This window comes from Notolepis coatsorum, assembly GCF_963971535.1.
Source record: "Notolepis coatsorum genome assembly, chromosome: 5".
NCBI classification, from domain to species: Eukaryota; Metazoa; Chordata; class Actinopteri; order Aulopiformes; family Paralepididae; genus Notolepis; species Notolepis coatsorum.
In genome coordinates this window covers 200820866-200845902 of record NC_140169.1, presented here as the reverse complement: position 1 = coordinate 200845902, position 25037 = coordinate 200820866, and the positions used below count along the sequence as shown (strand labels likewise).

General features: G+C 43.8%; 1 protein-coding gene across 2 annotated transcripts in view; it reads left to right on the top strand.

Moving 5' to 3' along the window:
- ubxn4 (UBX domain protein 4) overlaps positions 1 to 23152 on the top strand; it is an 86534-nt gene extending 63382 nt beyond the window's left edge. The window contains exons 12-13 of one of the 2 annotated variants that reach the window (XM_084313963.1): positions 10922 to 11133; positions 21590 to 23152. In XM_084313963.1, coding sequence (XP_084170089.1) covers positions 10922 to 11133; positions 21590 to 21728 — 351 coding nt within the window. In that variant the 3' untranslated portion in view covers positions 21729 to 23152. Of the gene's footprint in view, positions 1 to 10918; positions 11134 to 21589 lie in introns of both variants that reach the window. The other variant, XM_084313962.1, reaches the window with a different exon arrangement.
- Positions 23153 to 25037: the final 1885 nt, after the last annotated feature.

The following is a 25037-nucleotide window of genomic DNA, read 5'->3' as shown; positions in this document are numbered from 1 at the left end:
TCCTCGCTTCTTCAGTATTTCAGTGGGGAAGTCATGGTCGACATAGAAGCGATCGTTGCCACATGAGACGTTCTTCTTCTGCCATGTTCGGCGTATTATCTCTTCCTTCATTTTGTAACTCCCAAACTTAACCACGATTGACCGTGGCTTCAGCTGTGGGTTGTTAGGCCTCGGGGCCAGTGCCCGGTGTGCTCTTTCGATACGAAGGTCCATGTCATGAGGCAGACCGAGGGCGTCTTTAAACAAGCCGTCTAGAAATCCATGCATGTCTTTCCCCTCTTTTTCCTCCGGGATACCATACACCCGCAGGTTCTCTCTCCTCGTCCTGCCCTCCTGGTCGAGTAGCTTAGCCTCCACGTCGGCCTGCCTCTGCATTAGCTTTTTTATTATAACCGTCGCCGCACCAAGCACATTTTCATTTTCTCCGATTCTCCCCTCAGTTTCATCGAGCCTGTCGTTCATTTTGTTCATGTCATTTCTTATCTCCCGAAATTGACGCTCATTGTCTTTTCTGAAGTCTTTGAGCTCGTTGTATATGTTCAACAGCGTGGCTTCTTGTTCACAGTCATCGTCGCCATCTTTTCCTCCTGTTACTTCGTCATTCTCTGCCATTCCGTCGTCCTTTCCAGTTGTAATCGTGGTCGCCCTACGTCTCGTGATAGCCCCTTCTGTCATCCCTATTAAATATATACCCTGGTGTTTTTACTAAATGTTTCTCGGGGCTACATAATTTTGCTGTTGGGGAGCTCGCGAGTTAAGCAGCCATGTTCTTCCGCGGTCAGACCGGAAGTCCTCATACTGCGATTTCAATATTAATACAGTTAAGCCCGTCAGGATAATTGCTATATTGACTTATTGTACGATATATACATCGAACTCGATCATTTTGCGGACCTCAATGTTGCCGTTTACATGCGTGTTTGTTTACATAGAATGTCAGCAACATGTTCGCCAGCCGCACCGCTTCTGTCCCAGGTCTCCACTAAGCGGATACCAGGGTTCGCACAAGGTCCTTGAAGTGCTTAACACTTTAAGGACCAGCCACAAGTTTATACGTGTTACGGTGCCATGCGTTGTGGACCAGAGCCACGAGTTAACTCGTGGCGAGTTGTTATTGTTTTATTCCATATTAATAACGCTATTAACGTCCCCGATCGACTTGCAGGACCTACCCGCATATTTGATTTTCGAAACGTGCAATACCGGCCAGATCCGCTTAGGGGCGCCATCGCTCCACTGCAGTATCATTGAGGGCGATTGAAAAAGAAAAATATTTTTACTGTCTGTGGGCGTTTCATATGAGCCTCGATCCCAGCCGAACATACTCCATCTTTGATCACGTTACCGAACGCAGATTTCAGCCTGGAATAATGGGATTTATGATCAGCCAATGGACATATCGATCTACCAGATTCCGATGACTAATGATGAAATACTGCCGGCGATCACATGGGCTGACGGTAGGATACTATTCCCCCAAATTACAGCTGGATTGGACATTGTTTTAAAACGCAACGTGATCGATCAGTGAAAATGGCTACTTGAACGCACACTGTATTGCTAATCAATAATAGTAATCGGCGTCCCCCGCCGCCCCCATTTCATCCATAGATGCTCTGTAATAGTCCGGATGCTACGCAGTTTGTTTTATTTCATTCGTATATATACAGCAGAAATGGCGTTTGATATAACGTGACTAGCTCCCCAGAAAAAAGACGAGGCGAAAACTGCGATAAACCTTATATTCACGGCGCTATAAAATGACAACCAACCGATGGATTTTTATTTTCTTTAAGCCATTATGAAGGCACGGTTTATGCACTCAAGTGACAATGAGAATGGACAGATAGCAATAATATAAAGTATATATATAGCTGTTAGAAAGTACATCGGTTTGTTGACAACGCTTGGTCCTCTGGACTATAAATCGCCGCAGGACTTTGGTCGTCAATGTGTTAAAGGGCTTGATTTTTTACCTAAAAAAAATCAAGACCTGGAATTCCAACCCATTTTTTAACAAGGTGCTTAAAAAGTCCTTGAAATTCAAATCAAACATTTGCATTGAAAGTTTTGTTCATCCATGATAATTGTTATCTCTAAAGTGTAACTAATTGTCAGAAATGGGTTTTACACCATAAATATTGGATCAGTTTTTTTCAATAAGAAAACTGCATTTTAAAGTGAATGACATCTTAACAGTTATACAGTAAAGTACTGCATCTTTATTTTTTACAAGCAAGAACAAGAGCTAAGAATAAATGTAAAGTGCACACTAAAGAATTAAAACAAATAAACAACTTAGCTAACACACAATAATAATAATAACAAACAATAAAAGTGTGCAAATTAGCTTTCAAAGAAAATTAAGAAGAAATGTAAAGTGCACACTAAAGAATTAAAACAAACAACTTAGCTAACAATGAATAATAACAATAACAAACAATAAAATGATGTGCACATTTGCTTTAAAATAAAATTATGTATTGTAAAATATGTTACACATATATGACCAAAATATAATATGCTAAATAAACAAACAAAAAAAAGAAAAAAATTACAAATTCACTTTGTCTCAAGAACTATTTACATTCCACTCCCTATCATCACTTCAAGGTGTAGCTCCTACTGGTTTCCATTTACAGTGCAATCCTTCTGGCCTTCCTCGCTGCAAAGTCATCAATCACATCATCATATGAAATCTGACCACCAACCTCATGGTTAACACTTTGATTACCACTGGTGAACATGGTAAAACGTGGTTAAATGCCAGCACCCACTTCAATGATAGCGTTGTGAACGCATAATCTCTGTTTTAAGACAATGTGTCTAATCTGCCCGTCGTTTATCAATGACTTGTTTGCAGTCAACATTGTTTTATAGCATTTTGAAAAGCCCTCGTTTTTCAGGAAAATATATAGATTCCGTGATAAACGGCATTTACTGGAATATTCTGGCATACACAAACGTTGTCATTTTTCGGCCTATTTATGAATAGTTTTCAAATAAACGCTAGATTATCGATAGTATATGTGTACTTATGCACGCTATAGAAGCGGGCTGAAATATCGATTCTCTCATTTCCTGATCAGCACGCACACACAGACACACACACACACACATATGGGACACGTTGATATATCTGTGAAAAAAGCTCTGATTACCCCAAGACTGGTAAAATAGATTCCTTACCTCAGATCAGATGTTATCCAAAAAGATTATTCCAATTCCTGATCGCCATTCCAAATATCGATCGCGTTTATTGATTCAGCGTTGGGTACTGTAAATATATATTCCACGCGTTTTCCGGGCCGGCGATCAACTTGGGTCTCTTCAGTTGGCTTGACGGAAAAGTAAAATGAGGAAACTGCCCCCCCCCCCCCCTTCATCAGTCTAAACTAAGGGAGAGACGATAGGGGGCGCTATCTTCCCACTTGAGCTCAGAGAGACTCTGCAACACTAGCGTGAGGCTCGATTGATGAAATATGAATTCAAATCGCAAAAAAAAAATACATAAAAACGCTATATAGCGTTGGTGGCATTCAAAGGTTGGCATGAACTAATGACAAAACGCGTCGCTGGCACTCAAGTGTTAAAGGTGACATGCATTATAAATGTCTTTTTTGAGTCTCTAGCATTGTATTATAGTAATAGGAGTTAGTATCAATGTGTTTTTGTGTCTAAATACCATATACCATATTGGCGGATTGCTCTCATTCAGCTCAGACCATTCCCTGCTAGATTTAATTAGGTCATCCTGATTTGAGGCATATGTTGATGTCAGCGGGCGCTGGGTAAGCGGACAGTGATCCGATTGGCTCTGTGGTTGTAGAGCACCAAACGGGGTTTTTGTTAGAGCGAGCGAGAGAGAATCAGATAGACCCTTGCGACAGAGCACACATACACACTGTGCCGTGCGGAGCTGCTCCCGAATCGAGAGAGACCACTGTGCAAACACTCGGCGCGCAGGTCCCCCCCCCCCCCCCGATTCGGGAGCACAAGCTGCTACGCGGCACACACCCCCAAACGGGAAAGAGAGAGAAGGGGACCCGCACAGAAACACCGCCCCGCGGAGAGCAGAATGATACAGAAGGAGAGAGTGAAAGAAAGAAAGAAGAAAAGAAGAAAGGAAGAAAGGAAGAGAGAGAGAGAGAGAGAGAGAGAGAGGGAGGGAGGGAGGGAGAGAGGGTAGAGGGGGGGCCTTATCAATAACGGCCTGTCTTTTTCCACTGCAACAGCCCCTGGTCTGCTGGACGCACACATACATTTACATTTAGTCATTTAGCTGACGCTTTTATCCAAAGCGACTTACAAGTTCTGTACGACAAGACAGCAAGAAGGGTACAACTCTATCAGCTGAGTAACAATGTTCATCAAGTGTTGCGTGTTACAGTGTAGGTTAGTTTATTAGGACAAGTGCATGACAGTAAGGTTAGTCAGGGTTAGATTTTTTTTTTTTGAATCCTCTCTCACTCACTCACTCACTCACTCACTCACTCACTCACTCACTCACTCACTCACTCACTCTCACACACACACACACACACCCCCCCCCCTCTCTCTCTGTCTACCAGTCGCAGACTGTGTGGGCTGACTGTCACTCAAAGTGCTTATGGGCGGGGCCATAACAGCCTGAAATCCTGAGGCTGAAAAATGATGGTTTTGAGTACTTGATTAGAAATATAAAACAATGAATACAAAAAAAAAAAAAAAACGTACAGATGTCTTCAATAGACTCACAGGAATTGTGTAAAGTTGCCCAAATAGTGCTAGGAATAGCAATGCAGGTCCCCTTTAACACTATGGGTGCCGGCCAGAAATCCGGAAAATGACTGGATTGCCAGCGCTATTTGTCTATGGAGAAATTCCCCTTCTTTGCAGGGCTATAACTTTTTAAATTCTATTGCTACATTGCCATTATTAGGGCCCATTCAAAGTCCTATATGTATTGTTCATTGTGTAGCAACGTTAAACTTTTTCATTCACATATTCATAGTAAAGTATGGTCTAATGTATAAGTATGTTTTCATCTCTTTCTGCAGCTTTCTCCAGAACGTGATATATAGCCCCAAATGCATTATATTGATGATGAAATACAGTTTGATGGCAATCGGGGCGATATAAAAAATTTCAATTGGACGTACTTCTAGAATGATCTACGTATGATCTGATGATGACCGGATGGGCGGGGGATCGTTTATAATTCCGTGGGCAGCGTTATATCATTCATCTAGTGTGGGTGATATGTTCATCATAACAGTTTATATGGAATACGATCAAAAATAACGCTGAATCTTACCGTATCCTCCTCGCGCCGTTGGGCGATGAGCGTGGAACAGTCATTTACCTATTATGGTATGTAGAAATATCGGGTCCATTTCCAGCTTGTATAATAGTATATATGTCCAAATCATGTTGTTTATCGAGTTATTGGCAATCGATCGCTATGTATTGTGTCGAGATCGAGTCCCGGTAGCCAAACAGAGTGCCCGGAAGTAATACGGCCGACCAGCACAACCTCCATAGCACTTCCTGTTTGGCGATTGCGCCGATCGGCCACCAGATGGCGCTCCTGAACCGCCAGAGAGCTCAGTGGGTCCTCCTGGTGGATCTCAGGCCAGCGGAGGGGAAATATGAATCCGATCGCAGATTTTTGAAATATTGATATAAGGACGCTGTAAAAGCGTCCTCCGGCAACTTGAGCATGGCCGGGAATGACGCTTTTAAGCGTTTTCCGGCAGTCAAAGTGTTAATACTGATTACAGCCAGACCACTGAGGCGTTCTTGAGCCATGGTTGACCTCGGGTATGTTTTCAAGAGTTTTAATTTGGAAAAACTCCTTTCGGCTGAAGCTACATTTACATTTACATTTAGTCATTTAGCTGACGCTTTTATCCAAAGCGACTTACAAGTTCTGTACGACAAGTCATCAGGAAGGGTACAACTCTTATCAGCTGAGTAACAATGTTCATCAAAGTGTTGCGTGTTACAGTGTAGGTTAGTTTATTAGGACAAGTGCATGACAGTAAGGTTAGTTGGGGTTAGATTCTTTTATTTTTTTCATTATTTCAGATAATGGTTGAAGAAGTGCGTCTTTAGTCGACGGCGAAAGATTGGACGGGATTTGGCTGTCCTAACTGGGGTGGGTAGTTCATTCCACCATTGTGGGGCAAGGACTGAGAATAGGCGGCCAGATAGGAGTAGGTCTGAGGCGGCCAGAAGATGCAGAGCGTAGGGGTCTTGAGGGTGTATAGTTAGAGACCATTGACCGGAGGTAGGCGGGAGCGGTTCCCTTTGCCGCACGGTATGCTAGGTCGAGGGCCTTGAAGCGGATACGTGCAGCAATGGGGAGCCAGTGCAGGTCCCTAAGAAGTGGGGTGACATGGGCCGACTTCGGTAGGTTTGAGATCAGGCGGGCCGCTGCGTTTTGAATGACTTGAAGAGGCTTGGTGGCAGTGGCCGGGAGGCCAGCGAGCAGTGCGTTGCAGTAGTCGAGGCGGGAGATGACTGTTGATTGGACGAGGAGTTGGGTGGCTTCTTTTGTCAGGAAGGGGTGGATCCTTCTGACGTTGCTCAAGGAGGAATCTGCAGGTTCTGGTTGTCGCTGCGATGTGAGCAGAGAAGTTCAACTGGTCATCGAGGACAACACCAAGGTTCTTGGCGGTCGGGGACGCGGTCACAGCTGCATTCTCGACTGTGATGGAAAGGTCGGTCAGGGGGGAGGATTTGGCTGGCAGGTGGAGCAATTCTGTTTTGCTTAGGTTCAGTTTGAGGTGGATTGGTCGTCATCCAGGCGAAGATGTCGGACAGACAGGCCGAGATCCGCTCAGAGACGTGGATATCTGAGGGAGGGAGGGAAGGAGAGGAAGAGTTGAGTATCATCGGCATAACAATGATATGAGAAGCCATGAGACGTGATAATGTTACCCAGTGATTTAGTGTAGAGGGAGAAGAGAAGGGGTCCTAGGACCGAGCCCTGGGGGACACCCGTCCGCAGGGGGCGGGTGGCCGACAGGGTCCCTCTCCATGACACTTGGTAGGAGCGGTCATTGAGGTATGATGTCAGCCATGTCAGCGCAGATCCAGCCACTCCGATTCCTGCGAGGGCCGCGAGGAGGATCTGATGGTTGACTGTGTCGAAGGCTGCAGATAGATCTAGGAGACTCAGGACAGAGAGGCCTTTCGCTTTTGCTAAGTGAAGTGCCTCTGTGACCGCAATGAGGGCCGTTTCTGTGGAGTGGCCAGTCCGGAAGCCAGACTGATTAGGGTCTAGGAGATCATTCTGTAAGAGATGAGCAGTAAGTTGGTTGGATACAGCACGTTCAAGTGTTTTAGAAAGGAAGGAGAGAAGAGAGACAGGACGATAGTTGCCTATGACGGTGGGTTTCAGGTTTTTTTTTTTTATGAGGGGCGTGACTCTGGCTTGTTTTAGGGAGGTGGGGACCACCCCCGAGTTGAGTGAGGAGTTGATGGTTGCAGTTAGGAATGGGAGGATGTCCGGGTGCTATGGTCTGGTGGAGTGGGGAGGGTAGCTGGTCCAGCTGGCATTTAGTCGGACAGTTCGACGTTACCAGTGTCAGGGTCTCGGCTTCTGTAATGGGAGAGAAAGATGACAGAGTGAAGGATGAGGTTCTCGATTCAGTGTTTGTAATGGGTGGGGGTTGGGAGAAAGAGCTGCGGATGTTCTCCACTTTTTCCTCAAAGAAGATCGCAAAGTCTTCGGCAGAGAAAGATGAGGGGGTGGGGGGGGAGTGAGGAGGGAGGGAGGACATGGTAGCATGCAGTTTGCGAAGATTCTTGGCAGAGGCCTCGATCCTATGGTGAAAGAAAGAAGCTTTGGCATTGGTAATGGTTTTGGAGAATGTTAACGAGGTTCTGATATGTGTCGATGTCAGCAGTGAGGCGTGACTTTCTATACTTCCTCTCAGCCGCTCTCAGGACCTGTCTTTGTTCTCTCACTGCATCTGTCAGCCATGGACTGGGTGGGGAACGGCGGGCAGGTTTCTCAACGAGGGGACAGAGCTCGGTTGCCATCTCTGTGGGGAGAGCAGAGAAGGTGTCACTCAAAGGTAGAGCGGATATTATGTCGGAGGAGAGGGTGGAGGGGGATAGGGAGGGCAGGTTGCATCTGAGTGAGACGGTTTGAGTTGGGGTGAAGACCTTTCGGTTAAGCATGAGAGTTAGTGAGAAGGATATGAAGGAATGGTCAGATACATGTAGGGGAGTTACCGTGGTGTTAATGGTGCTGGAGTTACGGGAAAATATGAGATCCAAGGAGTTGCCTGCTTTGTGGGTGGGAGGCATGGCAGTGGGAGTCAGGTCAAATTGTTGTAGGAGGGAGACCACTGGGACCGACTGAGATGAGTCAGGCAGGTTGAAGTCGCCCAATAGAAGGAGAGGGGTACCATCTTCCGGTAAGGAGCTTAGAAGCATGTCCAGCTCATCTGTGAAGTGATCGAGGGGACCTGGAGGGCGATAGTGTAACAATGGTGAGATTGAAAGGATTAGAGACAGATGCTGCATGTCATGATATTCGAGAGAGGAGAGCGACAGTTCTGGGAGTGGTGTAAAGTTTGTAGCCCATGAAGGAGATGTCACGAGGCCAGTGCCTCCACCCCGTCTGGAAGGTCGAGGTGTGTGAGTGAAGTTATAGTTTGTAGATAATGCTGCAGGTGTTGATGAGTTATTGGGGGTTATCCAGGTCTCAGTTAGAGCCAGGAGCTGCAGATTTTGACTATGGGCGTAGGCAGTAATGAAGTCCGCTTTCTTGACTGCTGATTGACAATTCCATAAGCCTCCCCGTACTGTGACAGGTGTATTAGTGGCTGTAGGAGGGTAGGACAGATTAGCCGGGTTGCTAGCAAACTGCCGTGGATGGGTTGAATCTGTTCTGGAGGAGCAGATTGTGGATATAGGTATGAGACACATTGTGGTGTCAAGAGTAGCAGGGAGAAAGTTGAAGGGAGTAGGGGGGAAGCGGGATAGCAGAGAAGTAGCAGAGTGGAGTGAAAGATAGGATTATGGTGTACTTAGCACTAGGTGGATCCCTCTGCGTAGAACTCCAGGAAAACGCCTCTCTTTGTCCCTCTTCGTTTCTGGACGCTAAGGCAGCAAGCCTTTAAATCACTAATTACTGATGAGTGACACCTGCAGCAAAAGGCCACATGCACAATGGCCACGCCTCCAGTTTCTGTCAGCTGGGTGAAACTAATTACAATTAACAATTGTACTACTGTTACTGGTAGCATTGCACTGATCCGCAGAGCAATACACAAGTTGGGATATATTTCTGTGAGCTGCTTTGTGTGTATGAATTTCAACAACTCAAGAGTTGTCATGCTCTTTGATGGCAAGTCAGGTACATTTTCCAACTCCTGAGCCAGGTCCTTCCCATCCAAATCAGATTGCCCTCCGTTGTTTAAGGTGTGTACCTTAAGCCTTAAGCCTTAAGCCTCTGCTTGCTTCATCAGCTCTTGGTGTGGCAGGTCTTGGAAGTTGTACAAAATTGCATACCTTTCACCTTGAATGAATGAATGAATGACATTTTTATTTAACAGATTGCAGAATGGGTACAATACAGTACAGCTCAATACACACAATTGTTAAGGGGATGCAGACCAGAGAAAGACGTTTGTCTTGTTTACATCAGGGTCCCCCATTTTCATTTCATAGTGACATTTATGACATACACAACATACATGACATCATGACATTTATGGCATAGGGACATACAGGTATATAGTACTGTTACATTTGTGACATATACGATATGCAAATATACAGTACTGTTACCCATAGATCCTAACGGTGAATATATACATACATATGATGGGGTATTGGCACGTTTCTCTTCTTCTTTTCTTCTCTTTTTATACTGCGACCCGGGTGGCTTTTGTCTCTTCATAGTTCTCTAACGTTAGTCTTTCTTTCCTCAACGCTCAATTCTATAAACACTTGACCGATACCCATCAATGCACAGCACTCTAGCATGTTCTGACTGTGAACACCTAAAGCCGAGGCTCAGATCGACTGACCGTTTTAGATTTTTGGCTCATTTCCCCTTATGTTAGAAAAAAGATTATGTAAAAATAATGGTTGCAGATATAGAGGGGAGCGCCAAAACTGGGTGGCGCCCTAGGCAACCGCCTATATTGCCTGTAGGAAGCTCCGCCCCTGGTCACCTATCAGACTCGATGAATTGGGAGGGGGATGAGACAGGAGTACAAACTCACACGTGTCATTATCAGTGGCTGCATGTCTCCCTCATCATCTCTCTCTTCTCTCTCCTCTTATTTAGCTTTTTAAAATAATCACCTGTAGACTGCTTAGTTTTGGCACTTGCTTGCTTGAATGAGTTCAGCAGGGAGGGGATCTGGGGGAAATGACGTGAACCCTGAAAAGAAGCGGCTGGCGACTCCACATGTATCGGAGGAGGCATGTGATAGTCTGCACCCTCCCCAGACCAACAGTAGGGCAGCATGTGATAGTCTACACCCTCCCCAGACCAACAGTAGGGCAGCATGTGATAGTCTACACCTCCCCAGACTGACAGTAGGGCAGCATGTGATAGTCTGCACCTCCCCAGACCGACAGTGGGGCAATGCGCTTAATGACCAGGAAGTGAATTGGCATAATGACTAAATTGGGCGATGGGAGAAAATTATAGAAAGGCAAAAAATATATATGATAATACATACACATTTTTTAAAGTGCCACTAAGTCAAATATCAACTGCACTTCCCAAGAATAAGGTAAATTGAGATGATCATGTCATAATATCATTATATCTGTGGCATGAAATGGTCTTAAAATTACAATAATATTGTTTATCGCAATTATTTCTGGGACAATATGGTCCCAACAGAAATAGTTATAATTTTTTAGCCCTAGTGTCTGTCTCCCATGTTACGACCTTTTGCAGCAGTCCAGTCGGCCTGGCAATGCGGTGCAGTCTTCTGGAGGCGGCATCTGGGCTATGCTGGGCACTGTCCTCTACCCCCTGCTGGCCGTGTGGAGGTTCCTCAGTGGCTTCCTGTTTGCCACAGCCCCTCCCACCGGGGCAGCGTCCACAGGCCCCGCCCAGCGACCCAGCTCTGCATCTGCATCTTCATCGGCATCATCTGATGAACCAAAGAGGTGAGCGGGACAACTCGAGATCCATAGACCACTGTCCTCCAGAGAGACTCCTTCCTGGGCAATCTGCACATGCGCCGTTTGGGGAGTAGGTGCGGAAAAGCGACTATAGCTCGGCCGGGAAAGTGCCGATCGACTTGGGGTTGGTCTCTCCGTGTTCAGGAGACTCGGGTGTATAAAGAAAGTGTATTGGATCATGTCTACAGAAGGTTAACCTTTCACTGCCACACTACAGAAGGTTAACCTTTTACTGCCACACTACAGAAGGTTAACCTTTTACTACCACACTACAGAAGGTTAACCTTTCACTAACACTACTGAAGGTTAACCCTTCACTACCACACTACAGAAGGTTAACTTTTCTCTACCACACTACAGAAGGTTAACCTTTCACTACCACACTACAGGAGGTTAACCTTTCACTACCACACTACAGAAGGTTAACCTTTCACTGCCACACTACAGAAGGTTAACCTTTCACTACCACACTACAGAAGGTTAACCTTTCACTACCACACTACAGGCGGTTAACCTTTCACTACCACACTACAGAAGGTTAACCTTTCACTACCACACTACATAAGGTTAACATTTCACTACCACACTACAGCAGGTTAACCTTTCACTACCACACTACAGAAGGTTAACCTTTCACTACCACACTACAGAAGGTTAACCTTTCACTACCACACTACAGACGGTTAACCCTTTCACTACCACACTACAGAAGGTTAACCTTTCACTACCACACTACAGAAGGTTAACATTTCACGACCACACTACAGCAGGTTAACCTTTCACTACCACACTACAGAAGGTTAACCTTTCACTACCACACTACAGAAGGTTAACCTTTCACTACCACACTACAGACGGTTAACCCTTTCACTACCACACTACAGAAGGTTAACCTTTCACTACCACACTACAGAAGGTTAACCTTTCACTACCACACTACAGAAGGTTAACCTTTCACTACCACACTACAGAAGGTTAACCTTTCACTACCACACCTTTCACTACCACACTACAGAAGGTTAACCTTTCACTACCACACTACAGAAGGTTAACCTTGCACTACCACACTACAGACTGTTAACCTTTCACTACCACACTACAGAAGGTTAACCTTTCACTACCACACTACAGAAGGTTAACCTTTCACTACCACACTACAGAAGGTTAACATTGCACTACCACACTACAGACGGTTAACCTTTCACTACCACACTACAGAAGGTTAACCTTTCACTACCACACTACAGAAGGTTAACCTTTCACTACCACACTACAGGCGGTTAACCATTTCACTACCACACTACAGAAGGTTAACCTTTCACTGCCACACTACAGAAGGTTAACCTTTCACTAACACACTACTGAAGGTTAACCCTTCACTACCACACTACAGAAGGTTAACCTTTCACTACCACACTACAGGAGGTTAACCTTTCACTACCACACTACAGAAGGTTAACCTTTCACTGCCACACTACAGAAGGTTAACCTTTCACTACCACACTACAGAAGGTTAACCTTTCACTACCACACTACAGGCGGTTAACCTTTCACTACCACACTACAGAAGGTTAACCTTTCACTACCACACTACATACGGTTAACATTTCACTACCACACTACAGCAGGTTAACCTTTCACTACCACACTACAGAAGGTTAACCTTTCACTACCACACTACAGAAGGTTAACCTTTCACTACCACACTACAGACGGTTAACCCTTTCACTACCACACTACAGAAGGTTAACCTTTCACTACCACACTACAGAAGGTTAACATTTCACTACCACACTACAGCAGGTTAACCTTTCACTACCACACTACAGAAGGTTAACCTTTCACTACCACACTACAGAAGGTTAACCTTTCACTACCACACTACAGGCGGTTAACCATTTCACTACCACACTACAGAAGGTTAACCTTTCACTACCACACTACAGAAGGTTAACCTTTCACTACCACACTACAGAAGGTTAACCTTTCACTACCACACTACAGAAGGTTAACCTTTCACTACCACACTACAGAAGGTTAACCTTTCACTACCACACCTTTCACTACCACACTACAGAAGGTTAACCTTTCACTACCACACTACAGAAGGTTAACCTTGCACTACCACACTACAGACGGTTAACCTTTCACTACCACACTACAGAAGGTTAACCTTTCACTACCACACTACAGAAGGTTAACCTTTCACTACCACACTACAGAAGGTTAACATTGCACTACCACACTACAGACGGTTAACCTTTCACTACCACACTACAGAAGGTTAACCTTTCACTACCACACTACAGAAGGTTAACCTTTCACTACCACACTACAGGCGGTTAACCATTTCACTACCACACTACAGAAGGTTAAACTTCCGGTTTAGCGCAATATGTAGCGCACGCATTTGGCAATAGCTCCGCTCCCGTTATCGTTAATTTCGTTTAAAAACCTTATTTGGACAATACCAAAAGAGATTGGACCACATCGTATGTATTGATAAGACCTTCTACTAACTATATCAAAAGACAACATGGTTAAGGATAGGGAAAAGACGGTAAAGAAACAAGAAACGGCAACTTCAGCGGCGCAGATTGAAACACGTTCGAGAAGAAACGTTCAAGGCGACGCCGCCACAGATCCGTTGGCGACAAGCCCCGACAAGGAGAATATAGAGGAGATTACACCGAGACCATCGACTATTGTCCCAGACAAGGAGACAATAGTTGTCAACATAACAGGAGCGACAGGAACAAGCTCCGTGAGAGATAAAGCAGTTGATTTTGAGAAGATAATAGCAGACAAATCCATCGGCATCGTCACTGCACCTATACCACCAACTGACACAAGCAGTACAATCACACCACCCGATTTCAACTCATTGACTAACCTGATGAAAGAACAGATGGTCGCTTTCAAATTACACATCAAGGAACTCAAAGATGATTTCAAAGCACACGTCGATGCTAAACTCGAACACATCGATGCTAAATTAGAAGAAGTTAAGAAAGCGGTCGCTGTACAGTCAGAGCGAATCACGACAGTGGAGAATACGGTGACAGATATTACACGGGCAGTCAAAGTGAACGAGAACACCATCTGCATTGGCATGACAGAGGTGACAAAAGAGATAGAAAGGGTGGAAGAAGCATGCCGGAGGAAAATACAAGAGGTTAAAGATGAAGCGATGGAGAGGCTACTCGAAACCCAACGCTACCACAGGCGAAATAACATCCGCATTGTAGGACTTGATGAAGCAGTCAATTGCGCAGACGACAACTTTCCAACAGTGCTATCAGTGATTTTGGGTAACAACTTTCTAAACACAGTGCCGAAAGTGGACCAAGCTTACAGAATCGGTTCTCGGGAGCAAAGAAACAACGGGCCAAGAGTCATCATTGTTACTCTGCGGAAGACGTCAATAAGAGATGACATCATCAAAATTGCTCGCATCCAACGTGGGAAGCTGAAACATGGTGATCATTCAATATTTATCTATGAGGATCTAAGCAAAGACGCCATCGCTTGACGTCTACCCTACAAGGAGGTGATGCAAAAATTGTTCAAGTCTGGCCTCAGACCAAGGCTAACATACCCGGCGCTGTTATCGATCGTGGGCAGGGACGGCCGTAGGATTGGATTACACACGCCTAAAGAAGCTGAGGAATATTGGAATCGATATGGAGCAGAACCCCCAAGGCAGAACGAAACACTGTCTGAAAACAGATAAGCCGCTTCATCTCTCTCTTTCTCTGTGTATATCAGTATTAGAATGACTTTTATTGTGTTCATCAAAAGTAGCAGATGATATGCAGGCCGTCTACACCAATGCGTATTGTGTATAATACGATTCGTAATACATTATAATTTCAGACCTCTGGTCTCCGGGGAGACAAGAACATATCATTGGCAATAAGAACAATCTGGAAGATTCTGGGTTTATCGCTCGACTGCCCTGGGTCACTTAGATCATTCTGGAACACAACAACTGTCTATTAGTACTAGTGTATTCTACAACCTTCTAGAATATAATGCACCATGACAACGAAGGCTTGCAACTCTAACATTAACATCCGGTGTGTATAAACATAGCATATGATCAGTTGACTGAAGTTTAATCAGACCTTAATAATACTTAAAAAAATCAACCACACCTAAACGTATGAACACAACAAGGTTATTCTAACAATTTAAGTAATCACTCCACTGATGAAGAGATTGGCACATTGTAGCTCTAAAAGGCTCTGTTTTTCTATTTTATCTAATCACTCAATTCGGTTCTAGTGGCTTCTCCACGTTGAGTATTATTCTATCTCTCACTCCTTATCTTTATCTTTTTTTTATTATTTCTATTTTTTCTCTCTTTCTTTTATCTTACATTGTTCTTTTCCATTGTTCTTCACATTAAGGTGTTAATATTTCTCTACAATCTTTTCCTTTTTCCTGATGTTTCCTGATGTTTCCTACATATGTTAGTAGAGGGTTCAAATGAATATGTCGAAAGTTTATTATTTTTTTTCATTTTTCACAAATTTTTCATTACAGTAAGGGAAGGTGCAAGACCAAAAGCGACATTCTATTGTATTAGAATGAAAATGTTAGATCCTATGGCAATTAGCATAGGAAGATTAGGATTACAATGCTCAGTTTGGGCAATCCGGTGGACTAAGGGAGAAAGTCATACGCGGAGGATGTGTTTTTGGAACACAGGCCTGTACGACTCTCTGGGTGAGGGGAAAATAGGGGATTTTTATTTGTATATATATATGTTTTTAAGCTCGGCTCTCAACGGGACCTCAATAATTGGATGTACATCTATTGTAGCTTCGCACTCCAGAAGCATTACCAAAAACTACACAAAAACATGCATAGATTATGGCTAGTTTGAATATAATGATATGGAACACTGGTGGGATAAACAAACAACACAAACGCAAAAGCGTGCTCACACTGATGAAAAAAGAACATGTGGACGTGGCTCTACTAAGCGAAACGCACATTTTAGAGGAAGACATAGATACATTAGCGGATAACACATACCATAATATTAGTCACTCTTCTTTTGGTACGAGAACTCGAGGTGTAGCCATAGTCGTCAGACGTAAATTAAATATCGAATTAAAAGGGGTATGGTCGGATGCTGAGGGGCGTATAACTATAGCTAGGATTGTACACAATAACAGGAAAATAGCGTTGGCAGCGGTATATGCCCCAAATTTGTACGAAGTGGGTTTCTTCACTTCACTAACCGATGAAATGTTAAACCATCCCGAGTACTCATTTATAATAGGTGCGGATTTTAATGCCATTTGGAATCCAAGGATGGACAAATCTTACCTCGCCTTTTCCAGCGAACAAAAAAATTCATCTAAAGCATTAAAAGATTGGTCAAAGACTACAGGGGTAAATGATTTATGGCGTTTACTTAATCCCACGACCCGAAAGTACTCCTGTCGATCGGCGAGACATAACACATTATCCAGAATTGATTATGTCTTTGCATCCCCGAGAATATTTGATAAATATGAAGTGGAAATGATACCCAATGCGCTTTCAGATCACTGTTATTTACTCCTAAAAGCAACATTTGGTATACTATCTTCCCGGGCCCCAAGATGGCGTTTTAATACTATGCTGCTTAACAACAAGGAATTCATTACACAACTCAAAGAAGCTCTCACAGTATTCCTACGGGAGAATGCAAACGCGGTGCAAGACCCCAGAATAATATGGATGTCGGTAAAGGGTATGATCAAGGATTTCACGGATAGATTTTCCTCCATATTGCGCAAAAATCAATGCACAAAACTGTCTGAACTGGAAACGCTTTACTCAACGTTATTTAATTCTTTAAAATACAACAACTCAACTAGACTAGAAAATCAAGTTAACGTACTAAAAACAGAGATCAATGCAATATACAGACAAAAATCGGAAATGCAAATACGCAGCACAAAACAGCAGTACTCCCAAGGATCTAAACCTAGTCACCTATTAGCCATGCGATTAAGAATTAATGCAAAATTTGCAGATATAACTGCCATTAGGAAACAACAAGTACTTGTAACAGACCCCAAAATAATAAACGATACATTCAAAGAATTCTACTCCGACTTATATAAATCAGAAACGACCTTTGATCAAAACAAATTGGACACATATCTTAATCAAATTATTCTCCCTAAACTTTCGGAGGACGACGCTAAACAGTTAGAAGCACCGATCACATTAGAGGAACTCAAGAAGGCCATATCCGAAATGAAAAATGGTAAGGCTCCTGGAAGAGACGGTATCCCATCAGAAATGTACCTTTCTTGTTGGGACATAATTGGACCCTTATTACTAAATATGATCTTATACTCAGTCAAGGAGGGGAGCTTCCATAAACACGACAATATTGCACTCATTTCAGTCCTTCTCAAAAAAGACAAAGACCCCACCGAGTGCGGTAGTTACAGACCTTTAAGCCTCCTCGGAACAGATGTCAAACTGTACTCTAAGCCTAAGGTATTAGCTATCAGATTACAAAAGCATATGACGTCTTTAGTTCATCCGGACCAAACTGGCTTCATAAGAGGTCGCCTGATCAATGATAACATAAGACGAATACTGCACGTACTAGATGCAGACAAAGAGGACACCATACCTAAGGCGATGCTGTCCCTGGATGCTATGAAAGCATTTGACAGGTTGGAATGGTCATTTCTATGGGCAGTATTAGAAAGGATGGGGTTAGGAAAAGGATTCATTGATATGATTAAAGTATTATACAAGGACCCATCGGCCATGATTACAACAGGTACATTCATCTCCATAACCTTTCCGGTATCACGCTCAGCCAGACAGGGTTGCCCTCTTAGTCCCGGACTATTCGATCTATCATTAGAGCCTTTAGCACAATATATAAGACAATCCCAATACATAGAACCAATCGTGATCAAGGGCACACAACATAAAATTTGTTTATATGCGGACGACGTAATATTGTTCATGCAAAGCCCCAACACCACATTGCCTCATCTACTCAAGTTGATAGAGAACTTTGGTGATTTATCGGGATTTAAAATAAATTGGCCGAAGTCGGCTTTCCTTCCTCTTAACATCCGTGCAAAAAAAGACACATCCCTCCCAGGTGCGATACCCATGGTAAAACATTTTAGATGCTTGGGTGTGGAAATATTTCCCACCATAAGACAAACGGTGAAGCACAATTACACAAAAATACAGAACAAAATCAAAGACGACCTGGACAGGTGGGCAAAACTTAAAAACTCAGTACAGGCAAGGGTATCAATAGTTAAGATGGATGTACTACCAATAATCAACTTCATCAGCTCAATGCTACCGTTACCCCCTCCAGAGGGCTACTGGAAAAGATTACACTCCTCCACATACAAATTTATTTGGAATAACAAACCACCTCGCATAAAAAGATCCACCGCACAGAGAAATAAAGCAGACGGTGGCATGGCAGTTCCAGATTTTTTCCAATATTTTAAGGCTTACACATTAAGACCATTGACAATATGGTTTGATCCCCAGGCTTTGGTATCCTGGAGAGAATTGGAAGAAAACATAGTAGCCCCACAGAGACTGAAGGACATAGCACACACTAAACTTCCAATCAAGCACTGTGAGCGGAAATTTGGCCCCATAATTACCCATGCAATCCGAACATGGCGGGAAACACAAAAAAAATATCCTAACCCTCAAATATGGCATAATCACACTCCCATATTCAATAATAATGCACTCTTAATGGAAAAACGTCCTATAAGATTCCCTATATGGGAAGAGCAAGGCATACACTCATTAGGGGATATTTTTAATAACCAGGGCTTTTGTAGTTATGGAGAAATATGCACAAAGTTTAACCTCACCGAGTCCACATGGCTTTTTTACATACAGTTACGCCTATGTTTGAAGTCTCACGGTGTTCCATTACACATACCAGTTGAACACCACAGATACCACAAATTCTTCTATGAAAGAGAAACATTGAGAGGTTTTGTATCAGGTTTTTATTATCAATTACTAACGTCCTCGTATGAAACCCTCCAACTAGACACTGTCTGGAGGAGGGATATACCAGACCTGGAAAGTGACTTTGATTGGCAAGAAGTATGGGCAAATGTCCGTCTTACATCAAGGAACCCGGACCATCAACAAATCAATCTTAACTATATTCACAGGACATACTTGACTCCTATAAGACTGAACAGAATGGGCCTGAAACGAGACTCAAAATGCTCCCAATGTACAAATGGAGACGAAGGAACATTTATGCACATGTATTGGGACTGTCCACCAGTTAAGGCATTCTGGAAAGATGTGACCCAGCAATTATCAAAACTCGTATCTTGGAATATACCAGTACACCCCTCTGTATTGCTTTTGAATGATGTTTTTGAGTTTGCAGTAAATCCACAGCTAAAGAGATTGGTTTTATCGGGTATCACAGTAGCTAAAAAAAACTGATCGCATCACGCTGGTTTCAACCGGAAAAAATGTGCCGGAAAGTTTGGTCTCTTACATATCTCGATGTGATTTATCAAGAAATATCTACAGCAAGAATTCTGGGTCTCAACGAATCCAAAATGTCAATGTGGTTAGAAGTGGTGGAGAGAATAAAAGCTAGCTTATAATGGTAGTGTCTGGTTAGGAGTGAGGGATAATGGAGGTACTATCCAAGGAGGGGTCCGGGAGGGGGGGGTTCGAGCTGGAGCATGTGTGTAGGGTTTTAGAAAATAGGTATTAGGGGTATATCCTGTATAAGGCATTTGTATAATTGTTAATTTCGTTGGATATACACTGTATACGGTAAAATATTATTATAGACTTTTTTTTTTGTCTTGTTTCTGTACTTGCATGTAATTTTAGCCACCTTGACTGTTAGTTTCATTACGCATTGTGTGTTGAGTACTGACGTTTAATAATTTTTGTTTTGCAATAATTAAAAAAAAAAAAAAAAAAAAAAAAGTTTAAACTGTACAGCACTGACAAAGTTGAACAAAGTCCTGTACAAGTCCCACAACATTAAAAACAAAATAAAGATGTTAAAAAAAAAAGAAGGTTACATTTTCACTACCACACTACAGAAGGTTAACCTTTCACTACCACACTACAGAAGGTTAACCTTTCACGACCACACTACAGAAGGTTAACCTTTCACTACCACACTACAGAAGGTTAACCTTTCACTACCACACTACAGACAGTTAACCTTTCACTACCACACTACAGACGGTTAACCTTTCACTACCACACTACAGAAGGTTAACCTTTCACTACCACACTACAGGCGGTTAACCATTTCACTACCACACTACAGAAGGTTAACCTTTCACTACCACACTACAGAAGGTTAACCTTTCACTACCACACTACAGAAGGTTAACCTTTCACTACCACACTACAGAAGGTTAACCTTTCACTACCACACTACAGAAGGTTAACCCTTTCACTACCACACTACAGAAGGTTAACCTTTCACTACCACACTACAGAAGGTTAACCTTTCACTACCACACTACAGGCGGTTAACCATTTCACTACCACACTACAGAAGGTTAACCTTTCACTACCACACTACAGAAGGTTAACCTTTCACTACCACACTACAGAAGGTTAACACTTTCACTACCACACTACAGAAGGTTAACCTTTCACTACCACACTACAGAAGGTTAACCTTTCACTACCACACTACAGAAGGTTAACCTTTCACTACCACACTACAGACTGACACTTCACTACGACTCTAAAACGGTGATGCTGAGGCGGCCGGGTGGCGCAGTGGGCAAGGCGCTCGCCACCAACGCAGGAGATACTGGTATCGAGCCCAGCTCTCTGTGTTGCTTCCGGCTTGGCCGGCCGTCGTACTAACACAATTGGCAGTGTTAGAGGGTGGGAAAGCCGGTGGGTGGGTCCTGGTCGTTGTAAACAGCGACTCCTACAGTTCGGTCGGGGCGCCTGCTCAGCGAGCAAAGGATCTAAGGGGGGTAGTGTGATCCTTCCACACGTTACACCCTCTCAGTGAGAGTCCGCGCTGCCAGGTGAAAAGAAGCGGTTGATTGGCTACACATGTGTCGGAGGAAGCATGTGATAGCCTCCACTCTCCCAGACCGACTGTAGGGGGTAGGTGCGCACTGCGCAGCGACCAGGAAGGGGATTGGGAATTGGCATAACGACTAACATTGGGATGGGAGAAAAATGGAGGAAAGATGGGGGCAACATTTTAAAAATAAAATAAAACGGTGATGCTGCATGGTCTACCAAAGTGGCTGGTAAGGGTGACGGAGTTACACGCCACTGCCGAATTCTACCCGCAATCGGCGGGTGTTTAATGTCAAGCCCTGGTTGTAACGGATGCTGAAGTTGTGCCGTGTGACTGAACACTTGTCTCCCCCCCCCCCCGCCTGCCTGTTCCCCTCCTCAGAGAAACCCTCCGTAAGCGCACTCTGGAGAAGAGGCCGGAGGACTTCAAGAAGGACGGCAAGATCTACCGGCTCAGGACCCAGGAGGACAGCGAGGACGACAGCAACACTTGGAACGGCAACTCCACCCAGCAGATGTAGTGTAGTGTCAGTCCTCTCTCTCTCTCTTTCTTTCTATCCGTCTGTCTCCGTCTCTCTCTCTTCCCCCCCCCCACCCATCTCTCTTTAATCTCTCTCTCCCTGACCCGGTGTGCGTGTGCAACAGTGTAACAAAGGATCATGCTGATTTTAGGGCTATGTTTTTCTCTCTCTCTTTCTCTCTTCTCTCTCTCTCCTCTATTTCTCTTTCTTTCTCTCTCTCTCTTTCTTTCCCTCTCTCTGCTCCTTCCCTGCATGGGTAGATATAATCAAGGTAACCTCCACTGGACTTGAAAGGAGAACCCCCCCCCCCCCCCCCCCCCCTCGTGTTGATCCCCCTTGATCCCGCCTCTCTATCTTAACGTATGTTCAGACGTGCGACACAGAGAGGAACATTGTCGAGCTTTTACTCGCGTCAGTTTGACCGTCGATAACTAGCAAAACTGAAGACATGCTAGTGCGTTTTGGTCAGTGGCATTGTTGACATTTACAAACACTACTAGACCATTTCTAAATGCTAACCTATTCAATATCTATATGCCACAGAGCATTCATAGCGGGTCTTATTTCATATTCATTGTTGAGACGAATGCCTCTGAATTTTGCGTTGTATTTGAACGTACAATTAGACTATGGCCAGGGTTTAAAGGGATACCGGTAGTTGGGATTTTTGGGACATTAAGTGCTACGGAATACTTGCTACTAGTAGTGTAGTTGCTTCAATGTCATTAGCTTACTCACCGAGTCCGTAGTCAAGAGTTCTGGCCCGCCGCCCAGTTTCCGGGGGAACCGGCAAGTGTCACGTGGGGTCATGTGGGGGTCACGTGACACAGAAAGCGCTCATCCACACAAAAACATACATACGAACGCATAAACAACGAAAATCTGTGCTACTCCACGTTTCCTATGCTTGATTCACGTTGGAACATGACGACCCACAGCATCACAAGGCCGGTTTGCCCCAAGAACCGGGTCAGCGAGCCAGAACTCCGACCACGGCACTCGTGGTTAAGCTAGCGGCATTGCATCTACTGCAACTGCTAGTAGCAAGTATACCATACCATTTTAATGTCCAAGAATCCAAACCATCCCTTTAAGATGAAGCTTCAGGCTTCCTGAAGTGTCTGTATATGTGGGAGCGTCGGAGGGCTATGATAGCCAACAGCTTATCAAGATGTGATTTCACAGCTGAAATATTTTTTTTGTGTTACTATTTAATAACGGTACCCCCAGATGTATAAAACACTGTTTATTGAAACTGTATATGAGGGCTCTGGCAGAGAGGTGTGTGTGAGTAGCTGTTGGTTTTCTACCACGGAGTTTGGCCCACCGCCTTGGCAGTAGAATGTTTCTACTTATTGAAAATGGGCAACCACTGTACTGCTCTCATTTAACATTGAGAATAAACAGTTTTTCAGTAAACAGCATTTTTGTTGCATCTTGATCAAAAGTATACATGACTTGTTTGATGATGATTGGTAGTTTTGAAGAGTTTTTCCGGAATGTAATGAAGAGTTCATACAAATGTCTAATTTTCTAAAAAGTTTCTCCATACAATTTACCAGTGTATTACACCTACTTTTCAAGCTTTTCATAGAGTAATCATACACAAAATGGGGATAACACCAGGCATCATTTTTATTAAATTTTTTCTTGGTAGATAATGTGTTCCATCATTATAGCCACCAAGCGGTAGCCTGGGGGGGGGGATATGTGTTTGGTTGCGTGGGTCTGTATGTCTGTCTATCCAGAGATAATCTTGCCAACTACAAGGCTGTGATTGATGAAACCTGCCACATAGGCAGACAGCAGGCCAGGGACGTGTGGAATAATGTTTCACATCAGTTGATGACAAGTACTTTATTTGAATTAATTTCCATCATTGTCAATTGAAGTAGATATTCAGTTGTATACTTTTTGAACACAAGAGGGCGACACTATACAGGTTCACTGCTCGTAGCCTCTGGGAATCAGCTCCCTGGCCCCTGTTCACTACGTGAGCGAGCCATAGTGAACCTATTGTCATTGATTGTCAAACATTTATGAATACATTTCCATCATTGTCCATTGAAATGGTCCAATGTCCATTTTATATGTAAAATAAGCCCTGTCCCCGTCATATCTCATGAACCGTTTATGGACTGCATTTTTTATATAGTGCTTTTATCCAAAGTGCTTTACAACTTACGCCTCACATTCACACCGACGGCAGAGGCGAGGCAGGGGCCATACACGGTGCCAACCTGCTCCTCAGGAACAGTTATGGGGGTTAAGTGTCTTACTCAAGGACACTTTGACGCATTGCTGGGAGGAGCCAGAATCTAACCAGGAATCAGACAACTGTTCTACCTCCTGAACCTCCCCTCTGACTTATGGGAGGCGTCAACCAACTCAGTACAGATAAGACAACTACTTTCAGTAGTCTAGGTTAACCACGCTTAAGTGTGCAATGTTAATAGTGCAATAGTGTGTAATAATATAATGTAATAGTGACAGTTGGGCTTTTTAATCAAATAAATTCTTCAGACAGTGGATGCACAGTAGTGGCATGGTGGTGTAGTGGTTAACACTGTCTCCTCACAGCAAGAAGGTCCTGGGTTCGATTCCCGCTTGCGGACCAGTTTGCCGGGTTGCCAAGTACCCAGATCTCCCGGGCCTTTCCGTGTGGAGTTTGCATGTTCTCACGAGGAAGAGAGATGAACCCAATGAGGAAAAACATGCACAACAGATCGCTAATGATGTCGCGTCCCTGACGAAGACGGACAGAAGCACTTTGATTGGACCCCGGATGCGGCCCCACGCCACAACCTGTCTGCTCCCAGCTGGACGATGGGATTGGTCAAGTGCAGATACAAAATGTCGTCGGTGACCCCCAAAACAAATCAAATGCATGCGTTCCTAATTCCTGTGTGTCGTCCATCACATGTGTGTGTCGCTGCATGACTACTTTGCAATGTGTGCAATGAATAAAGACTTCTTCAAAAGTCCAGTTTAATCTTCATGCTGTGCAGGTGTGTTTGGATGCTGATAACTATTATCATGGCTAGTACAGAGATAATTATAAATATAACATAATGGCAATAGATGGGTGTCTGCATTTGCTCTGAGAGGGAGAGAGAAAAAAGTGTGGCTGCTGCCTGGTGGAGATTTGCGCTCTAATGAGTGCTCCTTACTAGTCGAGGCCAAACGAGTTACACAAATCGATGGCTCAAACGCAAAACCTCCGATCTGAAAAATTTACTTTTTTGAGAAAACTAAAAAAAAATTGGTGTTTTCTAGCAGAATGCTATTTTTTTAAAGCCCTTTATTGTG